General features: G+C 40.1%; 2 protein-coding genes across 3 annotated transcripts; one reads left to right on the top strand and one right to left on the bottom strand.

The window, feature by feature from the left end:
* Window positions 1-97: 97 nt before the first annotated feature.
* LOC311492596 (rab5 GDP/GTP exchange factor-like) lies at window positions 98-5,872 on the bottom strand. Of its 2 annotated transcripts, XM_084550915.1 has the most exons (9): window positions 5,523-5,872; window positions 4,612-4,803; window positions 4,201-4,328; window positions 2,704-2,855; window positions 2,554-2,623; window positions 2,331-2,466; window positions 2,134-2,228; window positions 1,579-1,835; window positions 98-1,495 (listed from the first exon to the last, which is right to left on the bottom strand). In XM_084550915.1, the coding sequence occupies exons 2-9, from the start codon at window positions 4,767-4,769 to the stop codon at window positions 1,079-1,081; spliced, it is 1,413 nt and encodes a 470-aa protein (XP_084407041.1). In that variant the 5' UTR covers window positions 4,770-4,803; window positions 5,523-5,872; the 3' UTR covers window positions 98-1,078. The 2 variants fall into 2 exon arrangements, with proteins under 2 accessions (XP_084407041.1, XP_084407042.1); XM_084550916.1 differs by lacking the exon at window positions 5,523-5,872 and having other exon boundaries at window positions 4,612-5,186.
* A 1,086-nt stretch (window positions 5,873-6,958) lies between these two features.
* cfap251 (cilia and flagella associated protein 251) lies at window positions 6,959-14,020 on the top strand. The gene is made up of 19 exons (XM_084551256.1): window positions 6,959-7,272; window positions 7,374-7,514; window positions 8,203-8,312; window positions 8,410-8,518; window positions 8,820-8,900; window positions 8,978-9,055; window positions 9,143-9,184; window positions 9,298-9,518; window positions 9,606-9,782; window positions 9,879-10,129; window positions 10,217-10,368; window positions 10,468-10,644; window positions 10,726-10,910; window positions 11,008-11,126; window positions 11,212-11,371; window positions 11,462-11,552; window positions 12,186-12,630; window positions 12,756-12,845; window positions 12,936-14,020. The coding sequence occupies exons 1-19, from the start codon at window positions 7,021-7,023 to the stop codon at window positions 13,070-13,072; spliced, it is 3,018 nt and encodes a 1,005-aa protein (XP_084407382.1). The 5' UTR covers window positions 6,959-7,020; the 3' UTR covers window positions 13,073-14,020.
* Window positions 14,021-14,132: the final 112 nt, after the last annotated feature.

Here is a 14,132-nt window from a genome sequence, read left to right as displayed (position 1 = left end):
TACTGCCACCGATGAAAACAGAAACTGCATGAAATCTTTAATTCAGAACATACGGTGTCTTTCACTTACAATTTTATTAATACAGTATGTTCAAGGTAGTTAGTTGCTACCTAACACGAATATGTAACATTCAATGGTAACTGATTACAAAAACTAGAGCATTTACAGCTTGAAGTATTTACATTTAAGCTCTTCAGTATACTCTTTAAAAAATGTTTTTTCTGGCCAACCGAACGCCTTTTACACCTTAAATTACACATAATTATTTGCATCCAAAATTATAAACACACACATTTACTTGGAGAACACCACCCCCACAACTATTAACATACCTGCTATTTTAATATTCTCCTCCTGTTTTGTTTTGCAAACAGGCATGTTCTTAAAATGTAAGTGTTGAGAAAATATAAGTATTCACAGAAGGAAAACACAATTTATTTAATGACACCTTTAATATTATATACAATCACTGATCAGAAGATAAACTCCTCGACTTCATTCAGAAACTTCCATCACTTGTAAACGATGCGTCTGCATTCACTAATACAGACGGAAAAATATATCTTACAAATGTTTTCGCACCAGACTGTGAAGGCAACATGTTGAAAACAGTTACACAGCACATAAAAACAACCCCAGACCTGTAGTGGTTGACATCAAACATTTTTTTCCATGTATCACATTTTGTAATTTCACAGCAGCCTATATACTGCATAGGCACAGTGGTATTAACAATTAGAAAAAATAATAAGCACCTTCAAAGTGTTAGGTGATAAGTGATGTGTAACCTGAGTGCTAAAATGTCATCCGAAGCTATAAACTGGTTTTAATGGCCTTAATCTAATAGGACACAAGTGCAAGTACTTTTTTCTTTTTTTAACAAAGTCATTAAACAACCTCTGTGTGCTCTGTGACAACCAAGACATGTAAAAAGTTTCCTTCCTTATTGTTCATCTTCAACTAGCGTACAAACCCCCACTTTGTGCAAATGTGGCATATTAATCTTATCTGTCCTGTCTGTTAGTGCTGATGATTAAAAAGAGTCAAGTACCAGATTAAGAGTTTCTGTTTATAAAAACTAAGAGTCTTTATCTTTTGGATCTGCATGTTGATCCTTAAGCAGCTGCGCTAACGGCTCCTTGTCGTCTCCTTGCAGTGATGCATCCTGAGCTGGCAAAGAAACAGCCGGTGAGAGCTCGGCCTGAGCAGTTATCTCTTTCTGTACCAGAGCAAACTGGGTCGTTGCCTCATCCAGTTGTGAATGAACTGCTTGGACCCACTTTCGTAGTTGAACATTGAGATCACCTACTCCTTGGTCCAGCTTCTCTTGCCTTCCTTTAAGCTCTTCTAACAGGTGCTGTGTGTGACTGGCAACCTGCTGCCTCTTCTTTAACGCAGAAGGAGCCCGGTGACCCAGCATGTAGCCCTCAAACTCTTCTGGACTGAGGTTGAGTGCAGGTCCATCCAGCTTTTCAATGAAGGCCACCGCACAAGACTAAATTAGAAGAAAAGGACATGGGGTTGTCAACAACCCGACCTGTAGTGTATGACGGATAAGCAACTCCACAATCAACTTACCAAATTTGTGAAATAATAGCCGCTCTCTCCTGCCATGATACTGTGAGGGAGACCAAAACGTATCACATACTGCATGTTGGAGTGCAGGCGAGGTGGATTGGCCTTCAGCACCACATAAACAAGGCCTGACAAGAAGTCATCAGCATTAGCAGGTTCACTGTTCCAGATGGAGAGGGCTTCGAAGACGTGCTGGCTGCACTTGGACACACATGCAAGTTTGTCTTGAGGTGCTCGTTTGGCGTCCATTTCAATTATGGCTGTTGGAGAAAGAAAAATTCCAGGACAGGACAACAGTGTAGAAATTTTAATTATATTTGTAACATGTGTGAAATGTACTGCTTGTTCTCACAACCTTAACGTTACAGTTAATAATTTTGGGAAATCGATGTATTGATTTTCATGTCTCTCTGTCCAATATATAGTTACAGTTAGCTTAGCTTATTTTAAAGACTAGAAACAGTTATCTATAAAGTCACTAGTGGTACTCACAAGAGAGCAAACACACATATCCCAGAATGTCAAGCTACTCCTTTAAGTAAAAAGGTTTTAAATCACCTGTTATTGCAGGCAGAAAGGGGTCCCCTGTGACTGAAGTCTTTTTGTCTGGGAAAGGTACGTTCAGCATCTGTGGTGTAACCCAGTTTAAGGAACTGCAAAATAAAGACATCAGTGACAAACGGGATTTTAGGACCCGAATCCTCAACAAGGCTTTAACCAGGACATAAGTGACATATACTATAAACAAGGGTTACCGTATCCTTCTCTGGAGAGCCAGGTCCTTCTGCTCATCATCACAGCTATCGTGGCAGAAAACCCACTTGTGCAAACGTGTCATTATTAACTTCTCTACATGCTCCATTATCTGAGCAACCTGGGCCTCAGGTAAACCTGAAAACAAAAGAGACAACTCTAAAGTCATTAAGGATTCTCATGTTCTCAGAGGGCCTCAGATGTGCTAAACTCATCTGTACTCACTGCTAAAATATTCAGCAAAAGACTGATAGAAATCTTGCACAAGGTCTGACTGCTTCTGTATCGGCAGATCCTGTAAAGAATGCGAATCTATGATCAGCTCTGACATGTCACAGAGAAGTTATGCAAAGTTTAATGTTCAGATCATCTTACATGATAAGCCTCCACGGTGTTGAGGAAAGCTGTACAGCGGGACTGCAGACGCTGGGAAGGAGGACTCCGAAGTATCTTCAGGAAACCTGTGAAGTCTCCAGGCTCAAGGCTCTGGTAGGCCTTTAACAGAGCTGCTTGGCTTTCAGAAGGCTCTAGAGAAAAAAAAAAAAATCAGGTTAGGTCGCATCAGATGAATTAGACACACAGAAAACTCCATTTGATGAAACATGAAATGTCCTTTCCTAATTTCCTAATTCGACATGCCTGTATCACGTGACCCTTTCCCAGAAATCAGCAGTCTATGCTACAAGTGGTTGTTTACGATGTGACTTCTGCCAACATGTGCAGGAGGAAAGCCATTACTTCAGCGATTAGTCCAGAGGAGTAATCAAGGAGTAGTTCTCAGCTCTCTTTTATGGAATATGGGAATGCACATGGCCATGCCAGGATGATTTTTTGAGATGGATCGTACTTTTTGGAGAAATTACCTCTGGTCTGATTAATCAAATATGTAACTATTTGTCCATAATGACCATTGTTATATGCAGAGGAAAAAGGGGGAGGCTGAAGCACACAATTCAAACTGTGAAGCACAGGGGTGGCAGCATCATGTTGTGGGGGGCGCTTTGTGGCAGGAGGAAGAACTGGTAGACTTCAGAAAATAGATGGCACCATGAGGATGGAGACTCCAGCCAGAAAGTTAAAGCAAATGGGTCTCTTTCAGTGGCTAATGACCCTAAGCACTCTCCCGAGGTTGTAGCAAAATGGCTTAAGGACAACATAGTCGAGGTCTTGGAGTGGCCACAACAAAGCTCTGACCTTAATCCAATGGGAAATTTCTGAACTGAAAAAGCGTGAGCAAGCAAGGAGGCTTGCAAATCTTTGACTATTACATCAGTACCGTCAGGTGGAACGGGCTAAAATTCCTCCACCCGATTGAAAGAAGCTTGTGGAAGGCTACCTGAAACTTTTTTATCAACTAGGAATGTGATAAAGAAATAAAGGCTAAAATAAATCTTTCTCTCTTCTACTGTTTTGAAATTTTGCATTAACTTAAGCCAGCAAATGTTTACTACAATGTCAGGAATTGTGGAGTTTAAATGTATTTGACTACGGTTGCACTGCCACTGTAGAAGCTATTTTTAAGTTTTATGAGGGGCCTCAGGACACTCTTTAAGCTTCTGTGCAAATGGAAAATACCAACTTTCTGGAAGATCAGCAGATCAGAGTTTTCCCTTTGACCTCAAAACATTTTATGGAATCATGAGAAAGACTTGGCTGCAGCTCAGCATTTCTATGCTGACTTTGCTTTTTATGCAGATACTAGTTTCCTTAGTTGCGTGGTAGATTGTGAGACTTTTCATCACATTAGGGATTTGTTGGCTTTAGCTCAACAGCATTTTAATCCTTCGGGCAAATTAACTAGTGTGAGAGCAGATGACGAAGATGATAAGACAAGAACGAGGATATCAAAATACACACAGCTAAAAGAACTACCTTGAGGTTTTGGAGGAGATGGGCTGCCCCAGAAGAGTCTCCTCATGGTGTTAATTCGACGAGCTTTCTCGATGTTCTTCTTCTCCTCAAACTTGGAGAATGTGGGGGGTGTGCCATCATTGCTCGGCCTGCGAGGTATGACAGCATTAGACATCTTAACCTAGCCGACAGAAGACTTATGGACAGGTCAGAAGACAGATCTGTCAGCATTTAGGCTAATGAGCCCATTTACAGATGTTAACAATCACCCTTACATATTCAGAGGTAGTATTAAAAACATTATTTTCTCAATACTTGTCTAGTCAGGTAATCATTAATGGTGCAAGTGTGAAGTTTCTTTCATGTGTTGCTTTTTACTCTACACATTGAGACCCTTATTGTTCTGTACCATACTGTGACATTAAAGCTGACCTCGTGTCCTGTCTGGGAGGTGCAGCTGGACGCGCTCGCTCTCTCCAGCACTTGGAGCAGAAGCCTTGCCACGCTGGGTTTCCATAGTATCCACAGGCGTTCTTGCAGAGTAGTTTCTCCTGAGAAACTCTGATTCCTCTTTGCTTATCAGTCCACATTGTAGATTCTCTCTGTCGCTTTCATATATCCTACCTGTTGGACATCACATTAATATTTCAAACAAAATAACATCCAATAGACATTGTAGGTCAGCTAATCAGTCATAAAATCAGTGCTTTTAAACAAAAATTTGCGTTTAATGTCTGAGATTGGGTCTAAATCTCACAACGTCCATGTTCACAATAAACTTGTTGTGCAAACCTTGACACATAACCTCAAGCAGCTTTATCTATATTTGCCCGGTTTGCAGGTCACATGGAGACATTAGGACATAGTACTGACACACTGAACATTTAACCCCAGTTGTTCCAAAGCTCTTACTCTTCAGGACTCCTAGATGTGCTGCCATTAAAGGGATGAAAATTAGTATTTTTTGTGGAAACTGGTTTAATTTTACACGTATTCTGCTTACAAAAAAGCTAGTTTTTCAGATTTTAGGGGTCACCATGATGCTTTAACCACTACAGCTTGCTTTTATATCACTCCATTTCTACTTTATACTATTTGGAAACTTGTTCTTGTTATGTAATACTAAAGTAAAACCAAAAGTTTCACAGGAGATGAATTCAGACTGCTGTTACAGGCTAAATACCCCAATAGGAGCAAAATAAAACATAGTTTATGAGAGTTGAGTGCTAGCTGTTAGCTAATAGCCTAAAAGCTGGAGCGGCTGACTGTCAGCTGAGGGGATTTGAGATAACCGGCTAATGCTAAAGCTAGCTGATGGCTGATAGACCATTCAAACTGCTCACCTGTCAGCTGCTGAAATCATAACAAGCCTTAGTAGCTTTCTTATCGGTGCGTCTCTTCACTTACTGGCGCCTTGGCAGAATTAAACTCAGTCACAGTGTGTACAGTGAGAACGATAATCCTTCAAACGTCGGTCAATCTCATGTATTAACTAAAAAAAAAGATGAAGCAGAATAACCGAAAACGTATGGCGAGCAAAGAAAATAGACAGATTTATTGCACGAAAACGGAGCCAAAAAATCAGCCACGTTCAACAAGTGAGGAAGTGCCGGAGGAAACTGGAAACTTATAAAACATCTATCTTGACTTCGAGTCGACATTTCAAAATAAGAGTATCCTGTGGAAAATGTACCAATTTCCTGCTTCAAAACGCCCCGACCACCTTATGAATCACATTTAACAAGAAAACGAGATATAGTCACGACATTTTCGTCTATAATCTTCCAAAGTCCGTTATCAGAGCTATTATTCTGATCGTCCCTAATATTTTATTCTGAAATAACCGGAAATTGTAGAATTCTTTTTAATCTGGCGGATTAACAGATAAATTAAAAGTCCTGTACATTTATCTTGCCTTCTCTTGATACATCGATAATAAATATAATTTAAAAAGGCTAATAAAGTGAAATTATTTGCCGTGTAGGGGCTGTTTATATGTTTTCCATGATTCACAGCCAGGGGGGGTTTGACCTCCCCTTAGTGGTCAAATTTAAGAACTGCAAAACAAAATTAGATTCTTTACATTTCTGTCACTGCTGATCAAACTATTACACTCAAGTAGTACAGTAATCAATTTTTTTTTCTGAAAAAAAAAGAACAGAATGAGTAATACTTGTCCTTCACCGTTAACATTTTGAGAGTATGAATAGTGTGAATAATACAACTTTCATTCATTCTCTATAAAAGCACTAAGTCATGTTTGTAGTCAACGATATATCAGTAATCCAAACTATGTTATTAATTATGATAAAACCTCAATAATATTAGCATCAAGGCATCAAAACAAAGCTTTAAATACACCAGTTAAACTAAAACTATAATGAACTAAATGAAACATATTAAACAATAAGAATAAAAATCTTCGTGGTGTTTTCAGGCAGAAAAAACAATATTTATTATAAAGTTGTGCTTTGGAACCCATGAGCTTTTAATTTGAAAGGCTCGACCGGAAAGGATGTATTTTGGGTTTAGAGGTCTTTATTAGACCTCAAGTGGTAACTAGGCAACGGAACGCTTCACACTGGAGACACACGGCGTTTTGTTCCGTTGTTTAAAAACTAAATAGACGGGTTTTGGGTTTTTTTTAACATTCAGCTTTTGGATAGGGAAACAAAGGAGTTATTAAAAGAGCTGATATTGTGGTAATGTGTGTCGGCTAATTTAGGTGCGATTTTTTTTTTTTTCCTTTCGTTACTCATTGGCCAATTTAGCAATAAACTAACTTTACCGTTGGCAGTAATTTAGCGTCTGACTAGTGGGATTAAAGTGGGATTAAACATCATGTCAGATGCTGAAGCTAAGGAGCAAGAGCCCTCCACGAGCGACCAAGTTAAAAGTCATCATGGCAGTCGACCAGCAGGTAAAGGTGAAGAAGGGAAGCAGAGCTGCGATGAATCACAGGAGAGTGCAGGTGGAGGCAAAGGTGAAACAAAGCCTGGTATACTTAAAACGACTGGACAGTCTCACGTCTACACTGCAACCAAAGACACGCTTTTCCAGAAGAAGGAAACTCAGGCTACAAGACATGCATTGGTAAGTATGTTGTTGAATGTACTAGTTGTTTGATGCCACAACAACAACACTGTGAATTTTAACAGGTTAATGACATTTCTTAAAATTTACTCCCCGTCCAGTCACTTGAATGGGTCTATGGGATGAATCCTGATCTTCCTGTCATCACGCTGCAAGACCGTGACCATCTGGTGATCCTCTACGCTGGAGCTCATGCTGGGATCATATACAATCACACCTCAAACTCACAGCACATACTTGAGGTAAAAAATCTAAATCGCTTCTTCAACTTTATCACTGGCTATAGCTGTATATATGTAGTTGAGTCACCATAATCAGTCAAGTTTTAACGTGAAAATGAGAAATTGGAAAAGTTAAGGATTTAAACAACATGTGAAGTTATCCATCAAAATTTGCAAAAATTTGTGACATTATGTGAACTTCAGTTTTATGCTTTCTTTGAAGCAGTGATGTGACTTTGATCTACACATCAGAAGCTTACTAAGCATTGCAATAAGGTGAAATATGACATCAGAACTAAGTGAAAGTGCACCATCAAGTTTATTACAATTAGCGCAATGCACCAAGCTGTGTTCTGAAACTTACAAACAATTTACAAATATAATCAGCCAGCAAAACTGATGAATGATGCCTGTGTCCTCGTGTCTCAGAGGACGAGTACGTCTCAGTTCTCAGGAGGAGAAACATGAGGTCAATCACGTGGGGTGGGCTAATAAGACATACAAAGCTTTTCATAGATAAGGACTAGGATTAGTCCTATTTACGATTGAGATTGAATTTGTGGCAGTAACCTAAGTGTGTTTGTAGGGAGACTAACAGTGGAGTTAGGACGGTATGTATAAAATTTGAAACAAATACAAACTAGATAGGGATGCAACTACTGTGCAGGCTACAGATTTGATTATATATAGCGTGCATCTTTGTCTCCAGGGTCACGCCAACGCCATCTCATGTATGTGTGTGAGTGAAGACAGACGCTGGATTGGAACAGCAGACCAGGGGTTGAACAGCCTGGTGATGATATGGGACTCCTACTCTGGGTATCTTTTCATTCTACACACACATTGTTGCGTGTTTACATCTTCGCTGTGTGCTCTTGATTCTTGGTGCTAACCTTGCGCGTGATAAATGTTCCAGTATTCCTGTGCTCACATTATTTGATTGCCACTCTGACTGGGGCGTCATTGCGATGGCATTTTCAAGTGACACAAAACATCTGGTAACTCTTGGGGCTGAACCAGTTCAAGTGAGTAAAACAAAAAAAAATAATCTTTTCTGTGAACAGTATTGTTTAGTGATGAAATGAAATTTTTAAAGGAGCACCTCTTGGATTTTGTTGATGATGAATAAAAAACACCCACAGGAAGTAATACATGACAATATAGTCTTGAATATATATTCCCCAATATCTATCATATCTATCTTTCAAATATTCTTACAACATCGAGTTGCAAAATATCTTAGATGATTAGTTCTTACAGACTTTGACAATATACAACCATAAATGTGTTTCCAAAATCAAATTTACCATATGACGATCTTTTCAGTGTGTCCGCATTTGGGACTGGACCAATGAAACACAAAAGCCTCTGTGGTTTACTGAACTCAATCCTGCACATGGTTTTCAAGTAAGCAAGTTCTCTTTCCTTAATAACTTAATGGAAACTGAGGAGCTCACATTTTCAAATGTGGAATTGTTTTTCAGGATAACATCCAGTTTAAACCAGATGATAGCACACAGCTGCTCAGCAGCAGTAAGACACATGTGTTATCCTTCAACAGTGTAGGTCCAGCTGTTCTTTCTTATTGAAAAGCAAAATACAGCTGTTCTGCGTATGCGAATTGCATTAATCGGTGGGTCTTTTTTCAGGCCCAGGGAAGTCTGCAGTACAATGCCCTGCGGCTCAAAAAGGTACAGACCATCGTCAAAATTTAGTAGAAGACGTTACCAAATTGAGATGTTTCCATTTCATCATAGCAATGAGCTGTTTGTTTGTATTATGTTCGGTCTGTTCCCCATTGCAGTTCATTGTTGAAGCCACCCGTAGAAGTGATGCTGCTGAAACTGACAACGTGGCAAAGCTGTCTCTCAGTCGGTCTGTGTTTCACCCAAGAAAGCCTCAGATCCTAACAGGCGCTGTAGGCAGCCTTGTGGTGTGGGATGTGATGGGAAATTCAGCGACAGATCAGTGCATACTAATTAACCTCCAGCAATACTCGATCACTGTTATCACCGTAACTGACAGGTAACGAGAGACAGAAATATCTGTTGTTGTTGTCTGTTGTATATTTACTCCCTAAACGCTCCTTGTCTGTGTTATTTCATATCACAGCTTTATCATTACTGGTGATACCCGAGGCCAAATCCAATTTTATGATGAAGACTTCAAGTTTCTCACTTTGTACAATACATTCAACCTGGATGTTATTGTTTCGATTTCCTTTTCCAAAGAGCATACAGAGGGGTTTCTGAAAGACTGTGCTTTGAGGGGCAAACCCTCAATTATCAGGTATAAACAATGTAATCTATTTTATCGTAAGTCTAAACTGTTCTGTGCACCAAAATTAAAAACTTTTAAAAACAACAACCTGTCTTTTTTCCATAGGAACTTTGTTGTGTCCACAGTCAGCTCCTTAGTAGTACATATAAACATGGAGAGCCTCAATCCTCAAATCCTGCTGCACGAGGATCACGAGTCTCTGGATGCAGTGGCTTGTCATCCCAATCAGCCAACTGTGGCCATGGGTAACCAAAGGGGCATTTTAAAGGTGTGGGACTATAACAACAAAGTTATCATTGGCAGAAGGGTCTTTGAGACAGAGAAGCAGATTCGGTGTGTCACGTTTGACCCCCAAGGTGAGCCAGTCCGCTCTGCTAAATGTCTTGAATGTCTGAAAGACAAGGGCTATTAGATTTAAGAGTTTGCCTTTCGTCTCTAAACAGGACTGTACCTCGCAGTTGGCTTCGGCAGTGGAGCAGTTCACATACTGAACCCTAGCTCTTTAAAGAGTGATCCAGAGGAATGTTTCCATTACACCAAAGACAGTATCCAGCACATCACCTTCTCCTCAGACACGAAGTATCTCGCCACTGCGGTGAGTTTTTTTCTTTCTGTTATGTCCACTATGTTGGCTCTGATTATGGATTGCAAATGAATAACTTCACGAGGGTTTTATGTCCATGTTCACTGTCAGGATGCCGGAGAAGCAGTGACCTTGTTCCGCTTACAGACTATTAAGGGCTCTTTGCCTCGTTGGACGTATCTGGGCAGATACGTCTCTCACTACAAGCCCATCACAGACCTTCTTTTTGGGGTTCACCTGGACAGCACCCAACCTAGACTGCTCTCTCTGGGAACGGACCGCCGACTGGTTTGTCCACTTTGTCAGCTATTGTCTAATTTTAAGAGCAATTTTTAGTGCATACAACCTCTCTCTGCAACTGAATAACAGGTGGAGTACGACCTGGAAAACAGTGATGTGAACCAGCTCGTCATCTCAAACTCAGAGCGCATTGAACAAAGTGCTGTACCAATGTGCATGACGTGGTATCCTCCCCTCACACCGGAGCAGTTTCTTCTCACTGCTTCAGACCAATACAAGATGAAGCTCTTCAACAGCACAACAAAGATGTGCAGGTCTGTGAAAGAACAGAAAACAAAATCTGATTTTCTGTCACCACAAATTACTGGAAAACATCACTACATGTGTGTATTACATGTTCTTCCAAAACAGCAAGACTCTTCGTGGCCCCACATATGGCTCTCCCATCAAGCAAATGGTGGTTCTCCCCAAGTCTAAAGAACATGAGAAGAACTTGTACTACCTGGCGTACATCACAGAGGACAAGGTCAGTGCTGGAACTTAAATTAAGCTGTGTGGTAGTCCTCCTCACTGTTGATGTTACCACTGAGAGTGTATTGTGTGCTCTCTAGATAGGTCTACAGATTCTGCCTCTGGATGGGAACCCCTTCAAGTCCAGTGCTCGGATCTGCCATGCAACAGGAGTGTCTGCTTTTGCGTGTTCCTACGACGGAAAATTAGTTTTTACTGCAGGAGGTTCTGACTGCACTGTCCTTTCATGGGAAATAAACACAAAGTAAGGTTTAGAAGTGCCAAGCCTGGAGCTAGAGAAAATGCACTGTAATTACCTGTCTGCAACTGGTCCTCTCTCTTGTTGTGAACACAGTGTGTTGGAGGGAGCTGCTGCGTTGGGTGGAAAGGACATGGCGCCTTTTTATAGCCTTTTAGAGGGAGGAAGAGACGGCAAGTTCTACAGAGTGAGTTAAAGGTGTTTAATGAATCACGTCTGTTATTTGAAGGATAAATCATGTGATCGCAATCAGTAACTAGTATACTGGTAGAACATGTGTTTTCTACAGAGTTAACTCATGCAGATGGTTTGAGGAAATCCAGATGTCTTACACAGCAGCATTTATTGAAGCTCAGATATGGAAGAACAGAGATGTACCAAGACTCGTAACACAGTGCAACACCACATCCAAGACTTATACCAGCTCTATACATGTTCCTCACAGCTCCATACAGGTGTCAAGTTTCTATTTCATAACATATTCTAAAAAGTAGTTTGTGTTTACTTAAGTCACGTTACAGTTTTCCCTAAGGCTTCTCTAACAGAGGGCTAACACAAGAACACTCTCTCTTTACTGCCTTCACTGATGCGATGATGAACCACCTCTTACTTAAAAGCAACTTATGTGTGGCCTTAGGACCTTTGGAAGAAATGCAAACCCCTATTTTCTATGAAAGACACATTATCATATGAGAATACAACATATTAGCTTTTATGTAAGTTGCGTTGTCCCTTTATTTACATTATATAGTTTCGGAGAGACATTTAGGACGCCATTTCAACTACTGTTTGTCAGTGATCCAAGACTTTGTATATTTAGGAAATGGAGGACTTCTTTTACTACTGCCAAGTCCGTCATCACGGCACTGACTTGATGAAGAAAAACGTGTCCAACAAAATCCCCTTGTCAGAGGTTCCCTTTCTAGTGAGAGCTTTGGGCTACTTCCCTTCAGAGCAAGAGGTACAGCACATCAAACACAAAAGCAGTTTAACTCATGAGAATTTTGCTGACAGTTCGCTGCGTTATTTTCACCAGATAGAAAACATGCAAAATGAGGTCAAGTTCAGCAAGTATGCCACAACTGGAAAATATGTGACTGAGATCAACTTGGAGGAGTTTATCAAGCTGTTTGTCAACCACCGGCCAGTCTTCGGCATGTCTAGCAACGAGCTTGTTCAGGCTTTTCATGTCCTTGGTGAAGACGACGGCACAGGACAGCCTGTTCTGCAGAGACATAAGCTGCTGAACCTTCTACAGGTTCGAGGTACGCTGCATGCACAGCAAAGATCAATCTGCCTGTTTTCAAGTGTGTTACAGAGAAAAATCCTGATCCTGTTCCATTCTCAGAATAGCCTGTCTTACATGTGCATAATTTGATTTTACTGACAGGAGAACAAATGACAGAGGAAGAGGTGGCAGAGTGTTTCGCTACTCTTTTAGGCCTCAATGAGGAAGAGGAAGAAGGCGACAAATCTGACAGTATGTTAAACAAACAGCACATGTTCACAAATTACAAGCTGTGTTTTTTCACACAATCGCTGAAAATGATTTGGCCGTCCTTGATGTGAGTGTGTGCAGGTGGAGATCCAGAATATTCACTGGAGTGTGCCATCCCGAATGAGATGTCTCTGGAGACATTTACACACAACATCCTGGGCCTCCCGTTCACAGTGGAGCAGAGTGGCAGGTCTTCCCCTCCAGAGTGATGAAAACAACAACCTGTCTGCTATGAGAAGCAGTGTTGACGACAAGGTTGTAACTCTGTGCAGCTGTGTTTGGTGTTTCTCTCTATAGCATGAGATCCTGTTTGGTGTTAAAATATGAATATGAAGTATCTAGGTCAACATGGATCGTGTTTTGTTTTGGGGAAAAACAGGTAAACACGTTCATCAGTAAATACTTTAACTTATAATATTCATTGATATTTGGTGTAATGCACTTTTTAGTTAGACATTTCTGATCAGTTAAGTCTTTTTGAGATATATTTTCCAAATAAAGGCATTTCAAATCAGTGGTTATTGTCGTGTCATTTCCTCATACGAGAGACACAAAAGATAGGGATCAACAGTTGTACCTATAGACATTCGGACAGACATTATCTCATATTATATTACTTTGTTTTTTTTTATTCGGAAACAAAAGAAACATATAATTAACACGGGTATCAAATGACAGTCATTAATTACATAGTAAATTACAATTATTACATGATGATCATTTTGACAAACGTCCCCTTTACAAAAGGTACACGAGTGGAAATGAATGCAATGTAATATAACAATCCTGTATTAACTGTACAATTGTATGATTATTTTGCAGGATGTAGTTTGCTGTTAAACTATTAAATTAAAGTGTTATTTAAATACCGTTGTCAAAGTAATAGAAACATGTAAGTCTCAGGTCAGCTGATCAGCTGCTCCTAGAAGTACCAAGGTCTAAACGGAAGCTCAGAGGGGACAGATCTTTCTCTGGTGCTGCTCCCAAATTGTGGAACGATCTACCACTCCACATCAGACAAGCCCCCTCACTGTCCATTTTTAAAACTTGTCTTAAACCCCCCTTTTTTTTTTTTTGTATATTTTTTGATATGTATTTTTTACATTTTTGTATTTGTGTTTTTTGTGCTTTTTTGATAACCTTTTCCCTGTTCAAAGTTGTCCCTGTCTTTCTGTATATATATATTTTTTTGCCAAATTCTGTGCTACTGGAACAAGGAAATGTCCCACACGTGGGATTAAATAAAAGTCTTATGTCTTATTTTTATTC

Source organism: Chelon labrosus, assembly GCF_963514085.1.
Source record: "Chelon labrosus genome assembly, chromosome: 9".
In the NCBI taxonomy this organism is placed as follows: Eukaryota; Metazoa; Chordata; class Actinopteri; order Mugiliformes; family Mugilidae; genus Chelon; species Chelon labrosus.
Note: the sequence above shows the minus strand (reverse complement) of the source record. Positions and strands in the feature narration are given on the sequence as shown.

What these genes read in the sequence shown, in the direction of transcription:
- cfap251 (XM_084551256.1), top strand. Translation starts at nt 7,021, where the DNA reads ATGTCAGATGCTGAAGCTAAGGAGCAAGAGCCCTCCACGAGCGACCAA. An exon ending in ATGCCCTGCGGCTCAAAAAG is followed by an intron (nt 9,185 to 9,297) that starts GTACAGACCATC and finishes TCCCCATTGCAG; the next exon opens with TTCATTGTTGAAGCCACCCG. An exon ending in GTTATCACCGTAACTGACAG is followed by an intron (nt 9,519 to 9,605) that starts GTAACGAGAGAC and finishes TTCATATCACAG; the next exon opens with CTTTATCATTACTGGTGATA.
- LOC311492596 (XM_084550915.1), bottom strand. Translation starts at nt 4,769, where the DNA reads ATGTGGACTGATAAGCAAAGAGGAATCAGAGTTTCTCAGGAGAAACTA. An exon ending in ATCTCCTCCAAAACCTCAAG is followed by an intron (nt 2,856 to 4,200) that starts GTAGTTCTTTTA and finishes TTTTTTCTCTAG; the next exon opens with AGCCTTCTGAAAGCCAAGCA. An exon ending in TTTTGCTGAATATTTTAGCA is followed by an intron (nt 2,467 to 2,553) that starts GTGAGTACAGAT and finishes TTTTGTTTTCAG; the next exon opens with GTTTACCTGAGGCCCAGGTT.